The following is a 19560-nucleotide window of genomic DNA, read 5'->3' as shown; positions in this document are numbered from 1 at the left end:
AAAATGTGAGTCACATTTTTGTGATGTTGGCCAGGAAGCAGAGAAACTACATCACTCATACGAGTCTATCACTAGTGGGTGTACAAAAAGTTACAGCTACTCTAGAAAAAAACTAAACATGAGCTTACCATGAAACCTAGCAGTTATGTTCTTGGGCATCTAATCTGTGAGAAATGAAAACTGTTCACTCATCTGCCCGTGAATGTTCATAGCCACTTTATTTCTAATAGCCCCGAGCTGGAAACAACCCAACTCTCCGTCAGCGGGTGAGGGGCTGAATAAATGTCATCCATCCATACCATGGAGTATTACTCAGCAAAGAAAAAGAATAGCTGTTGATACAACGACTTGGATGCTGCATGCAAAAAAACCAGCCCTGGGAGGTCTCGTGCTGAAAGATTCCATGTATATAACAGTTTCATGTATATAGGTCTGAGCCCTGGTAGGATTCCATGTATATAACAGTCTTGAAATGACAGAATGACAGTGATGGTGAGGAGATTGGTGTTGCCAGGAGAGAGGGGGAGAGAAGGCATGGAGGTGGCTGTGGCTGTAAAAAGGCAGCATGAGATTTGCTTGGGATGGAGCTGTTTTGTGTTTGACTATGGTGGCCACACAGACCTACGCACGTGACAACACGGCGCAGAAGTAAACACACACACACCTACGTCTATAACTGGTGAAACCTGAGTAAGATCTGTGGATTGTACCAACATCACTTTGCTGGTTGTGGACTGTAATTATGCAAGATTTACTTTTGGGAGAAACTGGGAAAAGGGTACGTGGGATCTCTGAATCATACCTCACAACTACAATTATATAAAAAGAAAACGTTAAAAACAGAAAACAAATCAAAACCTACGCATGGAGAAGTTTAGAAGGGAAATATATCCAAATACTAGATACACTTATCTCTATGTTACAAGGGCTCTGGATGGTTGAAAAAAATTACATTGAGATAAATTTTTATAGTAAGAATTTTCATAATGAAAAATTGCTATCTTAAAAAGTAATATGGAAATTTTTAGAATGCTATTCAGATATATAGCTTAGTCCATTGAAAACTAAAATGTTTCGTGGTACTCAGTGACAGCTCTCTCCTGCCCACTCATTATTTTAACTTTTAGAGAACTCTATAGTGAAGTAAATGATTTGGGGGAAATTTTTTAAGAATTACCATTTAATTTGGGCTCGGTTAAAAATTGCCTGTTCTTTTGTGTCCCTTTTACTCTCAAATGTTGTTTAAAAAAACACTGATTAAGATGATTCAGTAATTGAGACGTTGTACTAATTCACATCCTCCCTCTTGGGCGCTGATCCAAGTGTGTGAGGTTTCCCAACAGCTTTCCCTTAGGGCATTCGAGCGTGCTGCCCACGTTGCTTGACCCTGAACTTGTGACTCAGAGCTTCAATTGCAAGCTCTCTCTGTGGGTGTCTCAGAAAGGGTGTTTAATTTAGCTGTGGGAGCAGTCACAGTTTCTAAGAAACAGGGACTCCTTGCCGTCCATCCTGTAAGGGGACCTCGGGCGGTGCCAGGGCAAGACTGTGCATGGAGGGCAGTAGTGCAGATGCTGGGCAGCCTGCTTGGGGGACATGTGCCAGCAGAAGGGCGGGCACAGCCCAGGGGCAGCAAGAAGGCCCACAGGTCTTCAGGGCCCAAGCTGCCAGAGGGTGATCACCGAAGACCTGAAGCCCAGGTTGTGTAGACCTTCTTTGGCCAATTTCCCAGACAGACAGTTTATAGATATGTACTGGGCTAGTACCTCAAGCCGCGATGGAAGCTTATCCAGAGCTGGAAACACTTACTGTGTAAGTGGTCTGTGTCAGGGTCCCCAGGGCCATCCCCTGGTTTAACAGTTCTCCAGGGGGCTCACAGGGCTCTGCATATAGTCAGACTCATGGTCATGATGTGTGGCAGCAAAAGGATAAGACAGAATCAGCGAGCGGAAAGGCGAGGGGCAAAGTGGGAAGGAAAGCAGCAGAGCTTCCAAGATGCCCCTGCCCCCAGTGTAGTCACACAGGACAGGCTTAGTTCCCCAGTGACGCGTGTGATAGCATGTGTGAACCGTTGTTTAGCAGGAGGCTCCTCAGAGACGCCACATGAAGGCTTTTATTGGGGGCTGGTCATGTGGGCACCCTCTGCCTCGCAAATACCAAACTTCTAACCTTCCAGACGGAAAGCGGGTGATCGCGTAAAGCATATTGTTTGCACAAACAGTTTAGGCACAGTGGGCCACTCTGATCAGTCAGGCAGTGTGGGGACCCTCTGCATGTCCCAGCTCCCAGATGCCACCAAGGGCCGTCCTTGCAAGCAGGCCTTGGGAGAAGAGCAGTGTCAGGCTTGCTGTGTTAAGTCTTTCATACGATGGTGCCATTCGCCATGCCCATGCCCCCCTTGATGTATTGCTAAGGAGAGCAGGTGAGGGTGGTGTGGGTAGGACCAGAAGGAAAGAGGACACGGCAGCACGAACGGGGGACTAGGAGCCAGGGAAGGACTTGTGGTTTGGGCGATGGCACGAGCACCATGCCACTCGTCCGTCGTCACACCCTGTGAAGTAAATGGAGGAAAGAACAGAAGGCAGGAGTCTGCAGGGGCCCTGACCATGGAGGGGCTGTCGGAGGAACGGGACTTTACTGATTTCTGGGGAATGGAAACGATGGGATGGGCCAACACATGGACATGGCCAAGGTGGGAGCTGGTTCTTGTGGGTGTCTCTGGAGGGGCGCTGAGTCTTGGGGATGGACAGCAGGAGAGCGGTTTGCATAGAGTAGGTGTTTCTGTGAAGGTCTGCTGTTGTCAGCAGGACGGCCAGCCTCCCACCTCAGAGCGCCTGACCGACCAGCTCTAGAAACCACCCTGGGAAGGACGCTGGACCGCGGGCCCAGGGAGGGCGTGGTCTCCTGAGGTGAGAGCCCCCAGACTCGTGGGTAAGTTAGCTTTGCGCCGGGGTGGGGTCAGCAGCCGGCTTGTCCACTGTCAACACCCCCAACAGGAAACCTGTCAGTTGACATGCCCCACTTTGTCCCCAGAGCTTTCAGGCTGCCCGGTACCCCCTGATGATGGGAAGCTGGCACTGGCTGCCTGCAGTCAGCTGCCCTTGCTCTTGAGGGTTGGGATCTGCCCACACTGGGGACGCTCCCCGGTCTGGGCTGGATCCTACTTTGATCCCACTTACTCAAGTAGTAGAAGTTCAGGAGACGGGGTCAGAAGCTGGTCGGTGAGTTTCAGAGTCTCCCAGTATTAACACCCAGGCTCTCAGCCCTCTGCCTTACAGGAGAGACTAGGGTTGATTGGGAAGGCTGCTGTCACGTGACTGAGGACATGGGGACAGAGCAGGCATGTGCTCTGCAGGCCTCAGACTTCCCTTTCAGCAAGAGGGAAGGTCTTTTGACCCTTTCGTTATTGTCTGGGGGCAGGGGGTGGAGGCCCTTGGTGAAATTTAATCACATCCTGCAGGAAATCCAATTACTGCTCACACCCATGAAATCCCATTGTCGCTTTTTTTGCTTCATTAGAGATTGGCCAGGACAGGTGTCTTGCTCGGGCTGCTGTCCTGAGTATCAGCCCCGAGCTGCGGCTGCGCACATTGGCCAGCACTGCAAGCAGAGTGAATATGCACGCATGCAAATGACCTGTAGCCTGAGGTGCTTAGAGACCAGGCAGGTGTCTGGTTTCCTACAATTGTGTTTCCCTGAAAATAAGACTTAAACGGACCATCAGCTCTAATGTGTCTTTTGGAGCAAAAATTAATATAAGACCCGGTCTTACTTTATTATAAGACCGGGTCTTATATAATATAATACAATATAACGTAATATAATATAGTGTAATATAATACCAGGTCTTATATTAATTTTTGCTCCAAAAGATGCATTAGAGCTGATTGTCCAGCTAGGTCTTATTTTCGGGGAAACATGGAAGGAAGCTGACTCCTTAGGGAGTTCAGGTCCCAGGGGTACTTTCTCTAGGATAGTCAGAGACTTTTGTTTTTCTTATTTCCAACTTTTACTATAAAAATTTTCAAACAGAAATTTTGAGAGAAAAATGGTAAGTCTGGTACAATAACCCTTGAGAATATAAATGTTCTCTTTCCCCTCTCCCTTCCCGCCCTCCTCTCCACCCCACCCCCATGCTCAAGTGCATAACCATTTGAAAGTAAATTGTGGATATCAGACACATCATCCGTAAAAGCTTCAACATTCATTGTTTAAAATAAGGACATTTTCATACATAAGCACCATACCATCATCATGCCTAAGCAAATGAACAGTAGTTCTGTAATATTATCTAATAAGGATGATCAGACACTTAAGGAAAGTCAACAGCATGAAAAAGAAGGAGCAAGATGAACAAACAGAACTACTGGTGCTGGAGGAAACAAAACAGAGAAACGAAAACCAAGTAGTGTCCCTAGAGATGTGTGACAACTTGGCATTCATAAAGCAGGGACAGCCCGCTGTGAAAAATGAGCATTCAGAGAACCACGGTTCATTAAGCCACAGTCACCGCAGTTCCGAGAACTATAGTACATTAAAAATATACGTCCACCAAATTTAAAAAGTTTAGTATAAGGGCTAAAGGATAAATTTGAGAAAACGTCTCAGAATGAAGATCAGAAAAACCAAGTAAAGGGAAATAAAAGGCTAAGAGCAATCTAGGAAATCAACAACATTCCTAAAAGAGGGAACAGAGAATACAGAGAGGCAGACAAAATCAGAGAAATAAAAGGAGAAAATTTCCCAGAGCTGAAGAAAGGCACACGTCGTGAGTTGCCGGGACCCACAGGACAAGGTCAGAACCTAAAAGCAGCCTGGTGAATTTCAGATCACCAAGTAAGGACAGAGAGACCTCAGACTGAGAAAAACAGATTATTCACTAAGAAAAGAGGATCCGATTGATTCTCTGAGGGGCTGCGTGAAGGCCGGAACAGCACTTCTCAACGCTGGCCCACCCATCCGTCCCCAGGTGGCTTATTCCCACCAGGTTCCAGAATGGGCCTGGGGTCTGCATTCCTAGCAAGTGCCCAGGTTGCTGTCTGGGGGCCACACCATGAGTGGCAGGCAAGGGGCTGGAATAGACTGGAACAATGTCTTGCGAATTCAGAAGAAAGTTACCTTGAATGCAAAATCTCATAGCTGGGCAAATTATTGATCAAGTATACAGCAAAAAAAAGACAACAGGTCTTCGAATGTTCTGTAAACTTACCTGCCATGCACTTCCTGAAAAATGTTACTTGTAGGTGAGATGCATGGAAGCATACAAGGAATTAAGGATGAGAGGGCATGTGTGCTTTCTGGAGCTAACCCAAGAGGAGGACATCTAGAGAAGCACGTGGCTGGATGTGGTGTGGGGAGCCCGGACACGGTGAGTGTAAACGGAACAGGAAGTCAGAGGGATCAAAGGAAGGACTTCAGGAAGGAAGTGATTTGGGTTCAAAAATAGAACAATTAAGAAGCATGAAGGTCTTAGTGATGTGATGGAAAAGGCATGTTTCTTCTTGAAACAAGCGAAAAAAGATCCATTGAGCCTCCAGGAAAAACAAAACCGGCCCAAATACGAAGCAAACTGGCACAGCACAGGAGTCTGGCTGGCCTTGAAATGACGCGTCCCCTTCCAGCAGGACAAAAACGGCTCAAGCACGGTTATTTTGGAGTGAGGTCCTCAAAGTATGGGGTTGGGTAGGAGACATTTACTTTTTATTTAAGACCATTTAATATGGCTTGAATTTTAAAAATCAAGTATATTTAAAACCATTTTAAAATAGTCCCTCTTTTAAATGTAAAACGTGAAGGAGGGAAGGGAAGGAATGAAGGGTAGCAAAGAAAGGAAGACCTCAAGAGAGAACAACGGTGAGTGTATCTCTCTCTCTCACGCACGCACACACGCACGTACATACATACACCACTGGGGATAATTCCAAATTCTTCTCCTGGCAAGCAGGACGCAGGTGCTGGAATGGGGCCTGGGGACGGGCGTGGTATTGGGTGAGGTTGGACTCCCTCCGTTCCCGCCAGGAACCTCAGCACCATGAACCTGAAGGAACCTCTTCTCCAGGCTGGCCTCCTGGCTGTGGGGACCCCCATCAGCAGCAGGGGGAGATGTTGAGAGGCCAGAGCACAGAAGCGCAGACTGCCCTGCAGTGGAGGTGGGGGTGGGGGTGAGCCCAATGGCAGGGCCATGAAGCACGAGCTCTAAGAGGCCTAGGACCCCACAGCCACAGCACGGATGTGAGGTGCAGCTGGCAGTGGGCTGACGGACTGTGCATGACCACTCTGCTTGCTGGAAAGGTGCCCTCCTCTTCTGAGGGCCTCTTCTGACACAGCAGGGCGGGCTGAGGGCTGCCTGACCCAGCAAAGCCAGGAGCACATGTTCCAGGCATCTGTCGCCAAGACCGACAGATGGGGAGTTACCCTGCAGTCACCCCCGATGATGGCGGGGACATTAAGGCCTGCCTAGTGAGGGCTGTGGGCACATGGCAGGGCAGCAGGACTGGGTTGGGACCCAGTCGCAGTCGAGGGCAGGGGGTGGAGCCCAGGCCAGGCTAGTGGCATTGGAAATGGGGTGAGGCGGCAGCTGGAAAATCTGCTTTGGGGACAGAATTGATATGAAACATTGACAGAATGGGATCATTTGGGGACTTAGAGGGACTTTGGCAGTGTACTCAGAGAAAAGCTGACCATGGTAGTTTGAATAGCGTTCCATTTTTCTCTTTCTGACATACAACACTGGCACTACATTTTGAAAACCGGATGTGGCAGCATCAAAATAGTGAAAACTCTCCTCACAGACTCCATGTGGGAGAGTTTTGGAGGAAGGGAGCTTCCTGGACCTGGGCCAGACTGTTTATCTTTACTTCTCCGTGCCCCAAAGTTACATCTGCCGTTTCTGTATAGCGAGATGGACTTGGGCGTTGTTTTTCAAACTGGGACCTATGACTTCTTTGCAGGAGTGGATTAATTGTTTGTTTTAATTTTGACAATAATCTAAACAGAAATTGTCTGAGTGAGTTGTGCAGGTTATCTGGTTAACAACCATACAAGCAGGGAGTGCTGTGGGGTTCCAGCCCTGGGGCCTGTATTTATAAGCCCTTCAGCACCCACTAACATCCCCTAGGTCGCCAGGAACCAACCAGGAAAGAAGTGACGTTGGTTTTCTGTGACTAAAATCCTGAGTCTGTGCCGAGTGAAGGCCGAGGGTTGGCAGGGTGTATGGCTGGGCGGAAGGTCTCACAGACCCTGGGGGACCAGATGACAAGGGCCCCTGGCCAGCCCTCAGAGGCACAGGCAGCACCACCTGAGGGGCGTGTCCAGGCTGCAGAACACAGCTGTCCCGTGTCATCAGGGCCTCGATGGACTCTTGTGGGTTTCGTAGCTTGGCCTGCATTTAATGTTCTAGTTTACAGCGGAGAAAGCCGTAAGCACAAGGTGTTTACATCTAGTTTTATGTTAAGTACATTCTAATTTGAAACAACTGAGGGCAGGGGAATTTATTTTTTTTCCTCAGAAGGTGTTTGGACATTAGTCAAGTTGTAGAACACTTCATACGATTTCTCTTTTAACATTCTCCTCATTGCCACGTCTTTTGAACAATTCATATCTAGTCCAATGACAGTGTACGCTGCTGTTTTTGTTGTTAGGAGCTGGGCTTCAGGAGGGGCCTGACAGACATGCACGCAGGGAAACCTCTGGAAAGGGAGACTGGAGGGGTTGGGGGAGGGGGAGAAACCTGGGCTGATGGCAGCAGTGGCCCGGCTCTGGGAAAGTGGGCCTGTTAGCTTCAGGAAGTTCGACTTGGACCCAGGTGCCGCTGGGGTTACCAGTCAGCACACAGCGCCTGCAGAATCCCAACCAGTGTGGCCCACACCCTAGGAACATGTCTGGCCCTCACGGCGACGCCAGGCCTGGCTAAGGGCCCACTGCCCTCAAAGTTCGGCCTCCTTCTCACATTCCCCCTGTGACATTGCCGTGGTTCCTGGGTGTCTTGTCACGCTGCCCCAGAGCCCTGGCCGGACCTCCCCAGGTCCCAGGGCCAGCACTGTGCCATTGGCTATGTCCTGGCTGCACGGGAGCTGGGGGTGGGCACTGGGCATTTCCCAACCCCAATGAGAGCAGCTGTGGGCCAGAAAGAAAAGTCAGTGGGGGGCGTGGGGTTGTGGCAGCCCGGAGCAGACAGACAACCAGCAGCTGTGCCGCAGGGTGGGGTGTCCCTGGGCTGGGCCCCACCGTTCAGGGTGAACGAGGCTGGTCACAGATGGCTGACCCATCAGAGTGGGCAGTGGGGAGGGGTGGAGGTAGGGGTCACTGCCAGGTGCCTCACACCAGCTGTGTAAGACCTTGGACCAGGGTGTCCCAGTCAGTAGTCCAACCTCCCACTGACCATTGCCTCAGTGGAACATGGGTTCAGGCTCTGCAGAAATGTCAGTCTTCCAGGAGGAGGGGCACACAGCGTGCTTTCATGTGGAGGGGCAGGGATAGCTCCGAGGAAATGTCTGTGGGTGGGACGAGCACACAGTGTGACGCTCCGTCCATGGAGCCCTGGCCTGCTCGCCTCCTCCGACAGTTTCTGCTCCAGAAAACATGGCCCCAGAAGCCCTGGGGAGGCCTGAGCAGAAAGGATAAGCAGCCCGTTCATGCCTGCAGGCTGGTTTGTTCCTGGGTGTTTGTCTGCCCACCTCTAGCAATACAGGAAGTCCCCACACGAGCCATCACTGGACCTCCTGGAGGCCGGGCAGGACTTGTCACCGGTGCCATGGTGCGCTGGGCACACAGTGAGGCCACACTCAGAGCTGCATTCTGTTGTGGCTGATTCTCCGTCCATTCTGAGCTCCCTCGTTGGCATGTCCGCTGTCCCAGTCCCCAGACCCGGTACCGCTCTGGGGTGTATGCTGTGATGGTCTGATTTCCAGGCGCCGGCTCCGTCCCACTACCCCGTGCGACAGCCAGAAGGGTTCCTTCTCTCTCCGAGGCCCCTAAATGGTGTGAGAAGTGGCTCTGTGCACTCTTCCGAGATGTCCTCAGGGCTAAGGGAGGGACACAGGCCCAGTGCTGAGCACAGGTATCAGTTTTATTGAGCTTCCCTTTATTGCACTTCTCAAATGTTGCGTGTTTTACACATTGAAGACAAGACCATCCACAGCAAGATTACGACTCGCGGGACTGTGGCCCTCGCCTCACGGCGCCTGGACCCCAGCGCTCAGTGTCTATGAGGCGAGCCTGTACACGTGATGCACAGCGCAGTTGTGGGCACCTGTTGCTGTGTCCTGTAGGGCACGTGACAGGTGCTCAGCAGAAGCACGGTGGATGTCGGCTTGGCCTGGACCACGCCAGGGCCTTTCCCTGCAGCTGTGGGCAGCGTTTCCAGAAGCAGAATGTGGGCCAGGAAGGAGGCAGAAAGTGTCAGGTTGTGCCCAGCACCAGAGCAGAGGCTTGAGTGGAATCTTGGAAGGAGAGAAGGGTCGGGAGGGGGCTGTGTGCACCTGGGGCCGGCCCAACAGCCAGGGCCAAGGCCACGTCCATGGCTGGAGGATGTCTGATTCCACGTGGTCCCAGTGCGTGGGGTGGTGGTCGCCTGATCATTCAAAGGTACCTTTGAGACAGGTCAGTGAGCAGATACAGAGGGAGAGGGAGGGGGAGGGGGAGGGGGAGGGGGAGGGGGAGGGGGAGGGGGAGGGGGACAGAGCAGCCTTCCCTGATACTCATGGAAAAGTGTCTCCTCTGGCCGGTGGTGTTCCCTGCCTGTCGAGCCCTGACAGATGCCCGCCTGCAGTGTTTGTGCCTGGGCTGACCTCTCCTATCCGCCTGGAAGCCCCAGAGGGACAGAGGTTTCTTATTCAGTGTTTTATCCAAGCTGCACTCAGTATAGACAGTAACGCCTTGTACATAGGAGCTGCTCCATAGCATGGGTGGAACGAAGGAGGAGAACCCCAAGGTGACTTCAGGTTCTGTAGGGAAGAGACACTGGGGAAAAATTTAAATTTGGTCCAGATCTAACTCAAAAAACACACAAACAAAAAATTAACCACTCCTAAGTTCAGCTGAGCATAAATCTTTCCTGGGCTTAAATCACTTGGACCATCCACCCTGCTAAATACAAAATACAAGTCCACATTCAAGGTCCAGCCATGACGCAGAGCATTGCGCACGTTGGTTGATGGGTTAGTTTAAAGTGGTTCTTGCTCCTCAGCTCTCTTTTTTCTCCCTCTCTTCTTCTCTGTTTCCCTCCCTCCCTGTCTCCCTCACTCTTTCTCTCCTTCTCTCTCTCTCTACGTCCCCACTCCTCCCTCCCTCCCTTCTTTTATCCCTCCTTCTCTCTCCCTTCTCCCTCCACATTCATTTCTTCTAGCTGGAACTCTTTAAAGATTCTCCTGGAAGGAATTTACCTAGATGGGATGTTCAGCCTCTAAGCAGGTGAAAAGTTAGGAGACTTAGTGAAGAATCATGCCCACTTGGTCTTTTCTTCAACCTTACACCTGGTGGCACTTGAGCTGTCCTCAGGAACCTAAGGTGGCCACATGTGGATGTAATGAGAATCCAGGGTGTGCAGGTGCATTTGTGTCTGGCGGTCCCACTGGGACCCTGAGGGCCAGGGCCAGTTTCGTGGAGTGAATGCTAGACAGTGGTGCGTACCTCGTGCTCAGAAAGGCCATGCTTGCTTTAATGCTCTGCTCTCACCATTCTGAAGTCCTAAATGATTTTGGAACCAGAGCCCTGCATTTTCATTTTGCACTGGCCCCAGGTTACATAGCCGGTCCTGCCAGGCCGTGGTTTGGGACCCTAATGCCATGAGTACTGCCACTTTGAGAGACTCCCTCAACCTGCATGGCACTAAACTGAGTGTGGCCCCACGGCTTGGCTCGTCCTTGATGTAGAATGGGTGACGTCTGGTGGCTTTTCCTTGGATACCGTGTTTTCTATTCTAATTTGCTCTGAGTATCTCTGCCTTGGCAACAGGCACTACTTAGGCTTAGTCCAAGTCCACCGCACCTGGCATAAATCAGTGAGGTACTTTGTGTATAGAAATGCTAGGTGCCTCCTAGATGCCTTGAAAAGCCATTTGACCTAAAAACTACCTGTTATGGACGTTACCTAGTCGATGTTGCCTGCGCCACATGATAGCCATTATGGATGTGTGTTTCTTGTGCCATTTTTCTGCACAACTGCTTAGACCCAGTGTCCAAACGTTGGCTGCAGATTAGCTTGACTCCGCCTGCAGATGGACCTTTTCCCTGAGGGGAGGATGTCGCTGTTCTGACTTCAGTCCCCAGAGTTCCCTGAAGGAAGTGCTTGTGGGCAGGCGCACTCAGGCCCACTCGGCACCATCGAGTGTGTGTATAGGAAGGTCAGAAGTGTGCCTCTGTGGCCCGGAGAGCTATGGCCACAGAAACTACCACCTGGAAAGAAAGAACGTCAAATGTTGTCTTAGGAAACTTTGGTGTAAGTATTCACAACCCTAGACTTAGAGAAGGATGTAATTACTTGTTCTGCAAAAACGATATTTCACTTTGCAGAATGACCTACAGCTGGGTTCGTTTTTAAATAATGGCATCTCTACCACAACTGAAAGGTTCAATGTATAAAAGTTTTATTAAATTTCCTGGTTTCGATGATTACTATGTAAGAGACCACTTTGGGGGAAGCTTGGTGATGACTAGACAAAGACAAAAACAGATGAAAGCCCTCTGTACTATTTTAACTTTTCAAGCTTTTGTGGGTCAATAATTATTTTGAAATAGAAAGTTAAAAAATTTATATACAGAGGGTGCCAAAAAAATGTATACACATTTTAAGAAAGGAAAACACTGTATTAAAATTGTAATATTCAATATATACTGACAACAAAAGATGAATACAAGTCATGTGTATACATTTTTGGCACCCCAGTATATGTGTGTGTACAGTATATAGTATATATTAGTACCTAGTATACACACACAGTATATTGTAATGCGTCAGGGTCACGGCGATGGCGTGAAACCAGCTCATGTTCATTGCGCGCCCATCGGGATGGTGACTGACCTACCTGTGCCTCTCCCTGGTCATTCATCAAATGAAATACTGGGTTTAGACACTGTAGCGCCCGATCCCCACGGCAGCTGATGGCGTCCACCATTGTGTCTTCCACCAAGGGGGCATCAACAGCAGAGAATAAACTCATTTTTTAAATCATGTTTTCTTAACTCATGACCTAGAAAAGGAGGAAAGATGCCAAAAGCAAGGAGCAAAAAGGGAAGAAAAAAGGAGCAAAAACAAATCTGTTTTTGTGATATTAGCCAGGGCCCAATTGTGTGTCTTTCTGCTTATGGTTAGCAACCTAACAGGATGGTTATTTCATTCTAACTTTAATTCTAGTTAGAATGAGTTAATTTGCCCAATTTAAGTTGCTCAACTGGGAAAGGAGGGAGTAGTGAATAAATTGAAGGAAGTTGTTAAGGAATTGAACAGGTTGGGTGAGTGTTGAAAACAGGAAGGGTTTTGTTTGTGCATTCACTCATTCAGGAAAGCTTCCAGCTGGGTGTCGCTTGGTTCAGATGGTGCAGAGTGGATGGGCTCACCTCTCAGCACTTACCTTCCAGGCAGTAGAAAGACAGGAGAGCAGTAAACAAGCTGTGCTCTGTGTCATCAGTAAATGGTGCTGAAGAAATGGTATGAAGGGAAGGCATGGACAGAGGGGCAGGAATGGCAATTTTTAATTCCTGGGATGATATCACTCTTGCAACAAGAGCAAGCCAGAGTGACCACCATCATAAGCTTCACAGATGAGCAAAAGGAAGAATGCAAACGTTAATCCTTGTGCTGTGGGGAGAAACGGGCCTGAGTGCTGTAGCATTTCAATTGACATTCTAGTTAAAGCTAGTGGCTCCCCCCATGTTTTCCGCCACTGGAGGTGTTTTGATTTCCACACTCATTTTGGGTAGCAGCAGCCAGAAAAATGTTCACATCCTTGGACCCATACTGTAGTGATTCGTAAACATTGCTTCGAATGCCATCTTTTCTATAAAACAGTCTTTCGCCACAGCCCTTTGTTATCTGTAAATGAAATCATAGATGAAATAACTTATGTAGAAGCCGAATTTCAAGAAGTCAGGACAATAGTTCAAAGAAACAAAAGGAGTGTAATGTATAATGAATGTAACGACATGGCCGGCTCTCGCAGTACTGCATCTGGCAGCCCCGACGCAGACTGAAGCCCAGAGTCACGGGCCAGTCACAGCTGCGGACATCGCACAGTGTGTGTGCCACTGGCCGCCTCTGAGCTCAAGGGGACAGTGAGTGTAGTCCTCCCACAGGCCGGGGGCTGGAGGGCCTCAGAGCTGCGGTGTAACTGAGTGAGGCTCTGGGCCGTCAGTCGGCAGCTTGCATTTGGCCACGTGGCATTCGGCCGAACACTGGATGTGACTATGCCCCCTGCATTGTACGCCTGGCTGTGCCCCCTCCCCCGGGCACACAGGTCTCAAGCATCTCCAGAATCCCTCATGTAGGCAGGGCAGCCTTTATAAAAACCTCTGCAGCAGTGGGCTCATGGGTTTATTCTCAGGTAATAAGCAAAAGGAGGATAGTGCTATTTGTCTGAGTATCTGATATTAAGGTTATTGGTGACACTGTAAAATTGGAAACAACCTAAACATCTAAATGAACGGAAATGTTGATTTACCTATGATTTTTCCAAATAAAAGACACTATACAGCCACCAAGCAGAAAAACAGAATCTGAAACAGCGATGTGAACTGGAAAGACCACTTATGATACGCTGTTGATTAAAAGCATGTGCATTTTATACAATCTTTATAAAGACATGAATGTATACCAAACAAAGAAGGAAATATTCTAAGTTGGTTTGGTAGGGCAATGAATCAGCTGTTTATTGCTGTGTAACCAACCACCCCAAAATCTTGTAGCTTAAAACAACATGCAGTCGTTAGCTGGTGGTTCTGTGGGTTGGCAGTTTGGATTGGGCTTGCAGTCAGCCGGAGGCTGGCAGGCAGGTTGGGCAGAGGTGGTCTCACTCGTATCTGGCTCCTGCTGCCATCAGCAGACCCCTCCCTGCAGCAGGCTGGCCATGGGAATCTTTTAACCAACCTGGAAAAGCACGCTGAGTTTTTGGCCCAAAGTATAACTTGAAAGCTGCTGAGGGAGGAGATTGATGGGGATGGTTTTCCACGTGTATTTGAATGATATTCCCCAAAGGCCCAATCAACCACAGGCTATCAGAGGCAAAGAAGAAAACAGACCAGACATCTGTCTGGTCCAGAGAAGGCAAGTTGGTTTCATGTGAACTGTCAGCTGACTTAGCTGATCCCGGGACCGGTATTCGAAGCTGGTGTCTCAAGGGGGAGAGGGAGCAATATGTCACTAGCTTGTTGGCCACTCCTGCTGACCACGGGGAAGGGACTGAGAGTGGAGGGGATGTGCCACCGGTTTGCTGCGGGGAAGTCAGGGCCCCTGAAAGGAAGAGATCTTTCCAAGGAGTTTGGTTCCTTCCAAGGAGTTTCCTAGAAGCTGCTTGACCTTGTCTGGCTGCAGCATTGAAGACACTCAGGCATTTTCTGTGTTTTTGACAAATGACTGACGAATGGTAAACTCTGTGCACAGGTTGTAGCTCGGGAACTGCTGGCTCAACACGCCAAACAGTATGAAGAAAGACCGCTTGTTGGCCTGCTCCAGAGCTGGGCTGAGTCTGGGGGCGACAAGCTGAGAACCAGGTACGTAACTGCTCAGGCTGTCAGCAGCCGTGGTCCTCAGTGTCCTGTTACTGAGCCCGAGAGTGTAGAGCTTTGTCCCGGCACAGCTCTCTCTTGTTTCCAAAGCTTAATATTTGATACATACATAAAAATACACGACTATGTAAAACTAATGCTCGCGCACCCACTCCCCCAATTTATAGCTAAAACATGCTAATTCTGTCCTTTCTTGTGTTCCTTCTTTATTGCATGTTCACTGTTCCAAGCACCTTGCAGGGTTTTTTTTGTTTTGTTTTGTTTTTACCTTGCAGGTTTTAATTATAAAAACCCCATGGGGTAGGCTGTTATTTCCACTTCATGGATGAGGAAACTGAGGCACAGAGGTGAAGTGTTTTGTCTGACATTAGGGCAAATGAGTGACAGAGCTAGGATTTGAACAGATAGTCTGGCTTCAGAATCATGTTGTGGTTGTTTTTATTGACTTGAAGCTTGAAAATAAAGTGTGATGTATGTGGTATTCTGTAGTTTCCTGTTATCACTCAGTATTTAGTTCCTAAGATTCATCCCACTTCTTACGTGAACTGGAGAGCTGTCCTCCTTGCCATGACACTTTCCGTGTGCGTGGCACAGTTCACTCATCCATTCTAATCTCCAGTATCAGTGGGCATTTGGGCTGTGTTTCTGATATTCAGCACAAAGCTTTTATATGAGAAGTCTGGTACGTGTTTTCAGGGGAATATGTGTGAGCGTTTCTATAGGGCTTTCAAATTGAGTTACCATGACTCAGAGTAAGAAATAAAGTTTACATCCCTACACGTCATCAAGCATCCCACCCAAGAGGCACAACTGAAGTGCCCGTTTCATGAAACGCTGCTTATCCTTTTACTCATATGTTCTCTGATATTTAAATTTAAAAAAAATTCTGATCTCAATTCTTTAAGTTGATTTCATGACTCATTAGTGATTTGCAATCTGTTTGAAAACCACTCCTGAATAGTGCAGATCACCTAGGAGTGAAACTGCTGTGTTGTGGGTATCCACATTTACTGGAAAGTGCCAGGTTGTTTTCCAACGTGATTGTACAAAACATACCCCGCCAGCCGCACGGATTCTGTGGAACCATATCCTTCCAGCATTTGGTATTAGCAGACTTAATTTTCATCAATACAGTATAAGAAAAAGATCTCTCTCTTTTTTTTTAAAATTGTATTTTATTAAATTTATTGGGGTGACAATTATTAGTAAAATTACATAGATTTCAGGTGTACAATTCTGTATTACATCATCTATAAATCCCATGTGTGTTCATCACCCAGAGTCAGTTCTCCTTCCATCACCATATATTCGATCCCCCTTACCCTCATCTCCCACCCCCCACCCCCCCCACCCCCCTCACTGACTTAAATTGTATTTTCCCTATTACAGTTCAGGTAGAGCCTGCTTCCACTTGTTGACTGGCCATTCACATTTCTTCATATGTGAAATGTCTGTTCATGTGTTTTGCCAGTTTTCCTTTTTTTCTTTTTTTGGTCTTATTCTTACTCACTTTTAGGGGTTCTTTATCCTTTGTTGGCATAGATGTTACAATTATCTTGGCCAAGTTTGTGGCTTCTCTTATATTTTCTTCATGGTGTCTTTTGATCAACATAAATTCTTAAATTACGATTGAATTTACTCATCATTTATATGCCACACTTTCTGTGCCTTTTTTACTTTGAGATATTGAAATATACTTTTTAAAAAAAGTTTGAGTGTTTCACCTTTCACATTTCATTCTTGAATTCACTAGAAATTTTTATCTGTGGTGTGAGGAAGGGATCTACTTTATTTTTTCCTCCCGTAGGGATTGTCCAATGTTCCAGCACCATTTCCTGAAGCAACTGTCTCTTCCCAGGGATCGGCAGTGCCCCCTCTGGACTTTATTAAATTCTGTATTTGTAGAAGTCCATTTTGGGGCTATTTTGTTCCTAGTCTGTTTGTATATCCTTAATCCAACAATACACTGTTACAATTACACTAGGTTTATAATAGTATAATATTATCATATATCATATATAATATTATATTATACTATATTATATTACATTATATTATATCAATGAGCTCTGACAAATAAGTTTGTGAACTTGCTGCAATGAGGTTGCTAACCTATTTTGATATCAGAGGGATTATTCATTACGAATTTGTAACAACTGGACAAACATTTAATCAAGTTTACTATTTGGAAGTGCTAAAAAGGCTGCATGAACAAGTTAGACGACCTGAACTTTTCTCCCACAATTCATGGCTCTCCCATCACGACAATGCACCAGCTCACACAGCACTGCCTATGAGGGAGTTTTTAGCCAGTAAACAAATAACTGTATTGGAACACCCTCCCTACTCACCTGATCTGGCCCCCAATGACTTCTTTCTTTACCCAAAGATAAAGGAAATATTGAAAGGAAGGCATTTTGATGACATTCAGGACATCAGGGTAATATGATTACAGCTCTGATGGCCATTCCAGAAAAAGACTTCCAAAATTGCTTTGAAGGGTGGACTAGGTGCTGGTGTCAGTGCATAGCTTCCCAAGGGGAGTACCTCGAAGGTGACTGTAGTGATTTCAGCACTGAGGTGTGTAGCACTTTTTCTAGGATGAGTTTGTGAACTTAATTGTCTGACCTCGTATTATATTATAATATCTGAAATATAAATCAGAATTGTGTCGACTCTTCTGGGTCTTCTGCACTTCCATGTAAGTTTTGGAATCAGTTTGTTGAGTTCCTCAGGAAAACAACAATAAGAACAACAACAACAACAACAATCTGCTTAGATCAGGTATCTAGAAGAGTCAAATTCATAGACAGAAAGTAGGATGGTGAATACCGGAGGAAAAATGGCGGCGTGAGGTGAGCCTCTGTAAAGCTCCCCTGGAATTTACAATGAATCGAACAACAAAAACTCCACAAAGGACTCCTTGCACAGCAGACAGGCAAGACAAAGAGGCCCACTACCGACTGAAATCACCTACAGGTGGGAGATTCGCGCGAGCCAGGGGAGGAGGAGGGAAGGGAGATGTGCGGAGACCGAGCCGCGCGGGCGCAGGACGCAGACCTAGCTCAGTGCTCCGAGCTCGCTGCTTCCCGGAACTACCGCAGCTGCGGGAGATCGGACTGCTAGGGCTCCGCCAGGGCTCCACAGGGCTGAGGGGACAGCATATAACACGGCTGAACCCAACGCTCACGGCAGAGACCTCGGAGAAAAGACTGAGGGAAGACGGCTGAAAACGGCATTTAAGCCCGCACTGCTGAGCAGAGAACGGAGCCTTAGGCACTGAGACTAGCCGCCCCCTCCCTCCCCTCCCAGAGCTCGCCCCGCCCCCACCTGCCCGGTGCTAGAAGCGGAACAGTAGCAGTGTCAGATCAAAACAACAGAAAATTTGCTGTTTTGAGAACTGTGACCGCAGACACAAATTCGCAGCCCAACTAGTTCCGGCAAAGGGGAGGGAGCTGTGGAAGCAGGACCGGCTGTGGTGGTGGTCACCGCCATTGCTCTGGGCCACCTCTCACAACTCACCCCGCCCCTGACCCCACCTATCTGGGCGGATCCCTGCAGGAGTAAACAGAACTGCTGAAACATACGGGCTCTGAATCAGGAGCTGGAAGAGCTTTGGAACATCAAAAGCTCTCCGCATACCCACCGGGACACTGCGCCCTGTGACCTAGACGAACTATTAACAGAGGAGAAGCCCGTCTCCCAGGGAATCCCCCCATTGTGTGAGAAGCTGGAATAGTGCAGAGAAAACATAGCACTACCGTGTGGGAGAAGAAAAATAAGCTGCAGTTGGAGAAAAAATAAAACATTCTACCAACAAGTACTGGAAAAGAAAAGAAAGACCTCTTCCTATCACCCTGTTGCAGAAGCCACTCCTGTAGATGTCTAGGAAGAGAAATAGTAAACGAGTAATTGCCATGAATAACCAAGGCAACAAGACAGCTCAGAAAAAAAGTGAAAAATTTCCAGAAAGGCACTTAAAGATACAGAAATATGTGACTTAAATGACAGAGAATTCAAGATTGCAGTTCTGAAAAAACTCAACGAGATGCAAGACAACACAGATAGGCAGTTAAATGAACTCAGAAACACAATCAAAGAACAGCATGAGCATTTTACGAAAGAGATTAAAATTTTAAAAAGAACCAAATAGAATTTCTGGAGACTAAGAACTCAATATAAGAAATCAAGAATGAAATAACAAGCTTAGGTAGTAGAGTTGACCAGATGGAGGAAAGAATCAGTGACATCGAAGATAGAAACCTGGAAATGACACAGATAGAAGAAGAAAGAGACTTGAGACTTAAAAGAAATGAAAGAACTCTACAAGAACTTTCTGACTCCATCAGAAAGAGCAATATAAGAATAATGGGCATACCAGAAGGAGAAGAAAGAGAGAAGGGAACAGAGAATATATTCAAACAAATTGTCGATGAGAACTTCCCAAACTTGTGGACAGAACTGGACCCTCGAATCCAAGAAGCAAATAGAACACCTAGTTACCTCAATCCCAACAGGCCTTCTCCAAGGCACATTGTATTGAAGCTGTCTAAAATCAACGACAAAGAAAGAATCCTCAAGGCAGCCAGGGAAAAGAAGACGGTAACTTACAAAGGAAAGCCCATTAGATTATCATCAGATTTTTCAGCAGAAACTCTACAAGCCAGGAGGGAGTGGAACCAAATATTCAAACTATTGAAAGAGAGAAATCTTGAGCCAAGAATAATATATCCAGCAAAGATATCCTTTAGATATGAAGGAGGAATAAAGACCTTTCCAAACATACAGAAGCTGAGGGAATTTTCTAATACACGACCTGCACTACAAGAAATACTAAAGGAGGGTA

At 47.5% G+C, this 19560-nt stretch overlaps 1 protein-coding gene across 1 annotated transcript in view; it reads left to right on the top strand.

Moving 5' to 3' along the window:
• Positions 1 to 19560, top strand: part of ACOXL (acyl-CoA oxidase like) — a 288665-nt gene that overhangs the window by 168297 nt on the left and 100808 nt on the right. The window contains exon 13 of the mRNA XM_074333923.1: positions 14590 to 14699. Coding sequence (XP_074190024.1) covers positions 14590 to 14699 — 110 coding nt within the window. The remainder of the gene's footprint in view (positions 1 to 14589; positions 14700 to 19560) is intronic.

This window comes from Rhinolophus sinicus, linkage group LG05, assembly GCF_036562045.2.
Source record: "Rhinolophus sinicus isolate RSC01 linkage group LG05, ASM3656204v1, whole genome shotgun sequence".
Classification (NCBI taxonomy): Eukaryota; Metazoa; Chordata; class Mammalia; order Chiroptera; family Rhinolophidae; genus Rhinolophus; species Rhinolophus sinicus.
The sequence above is the reverse complement of the archived record's forward strand: the minus strand, read 5'-3'. Positions and strand labels throughout refer to the sequence as shown.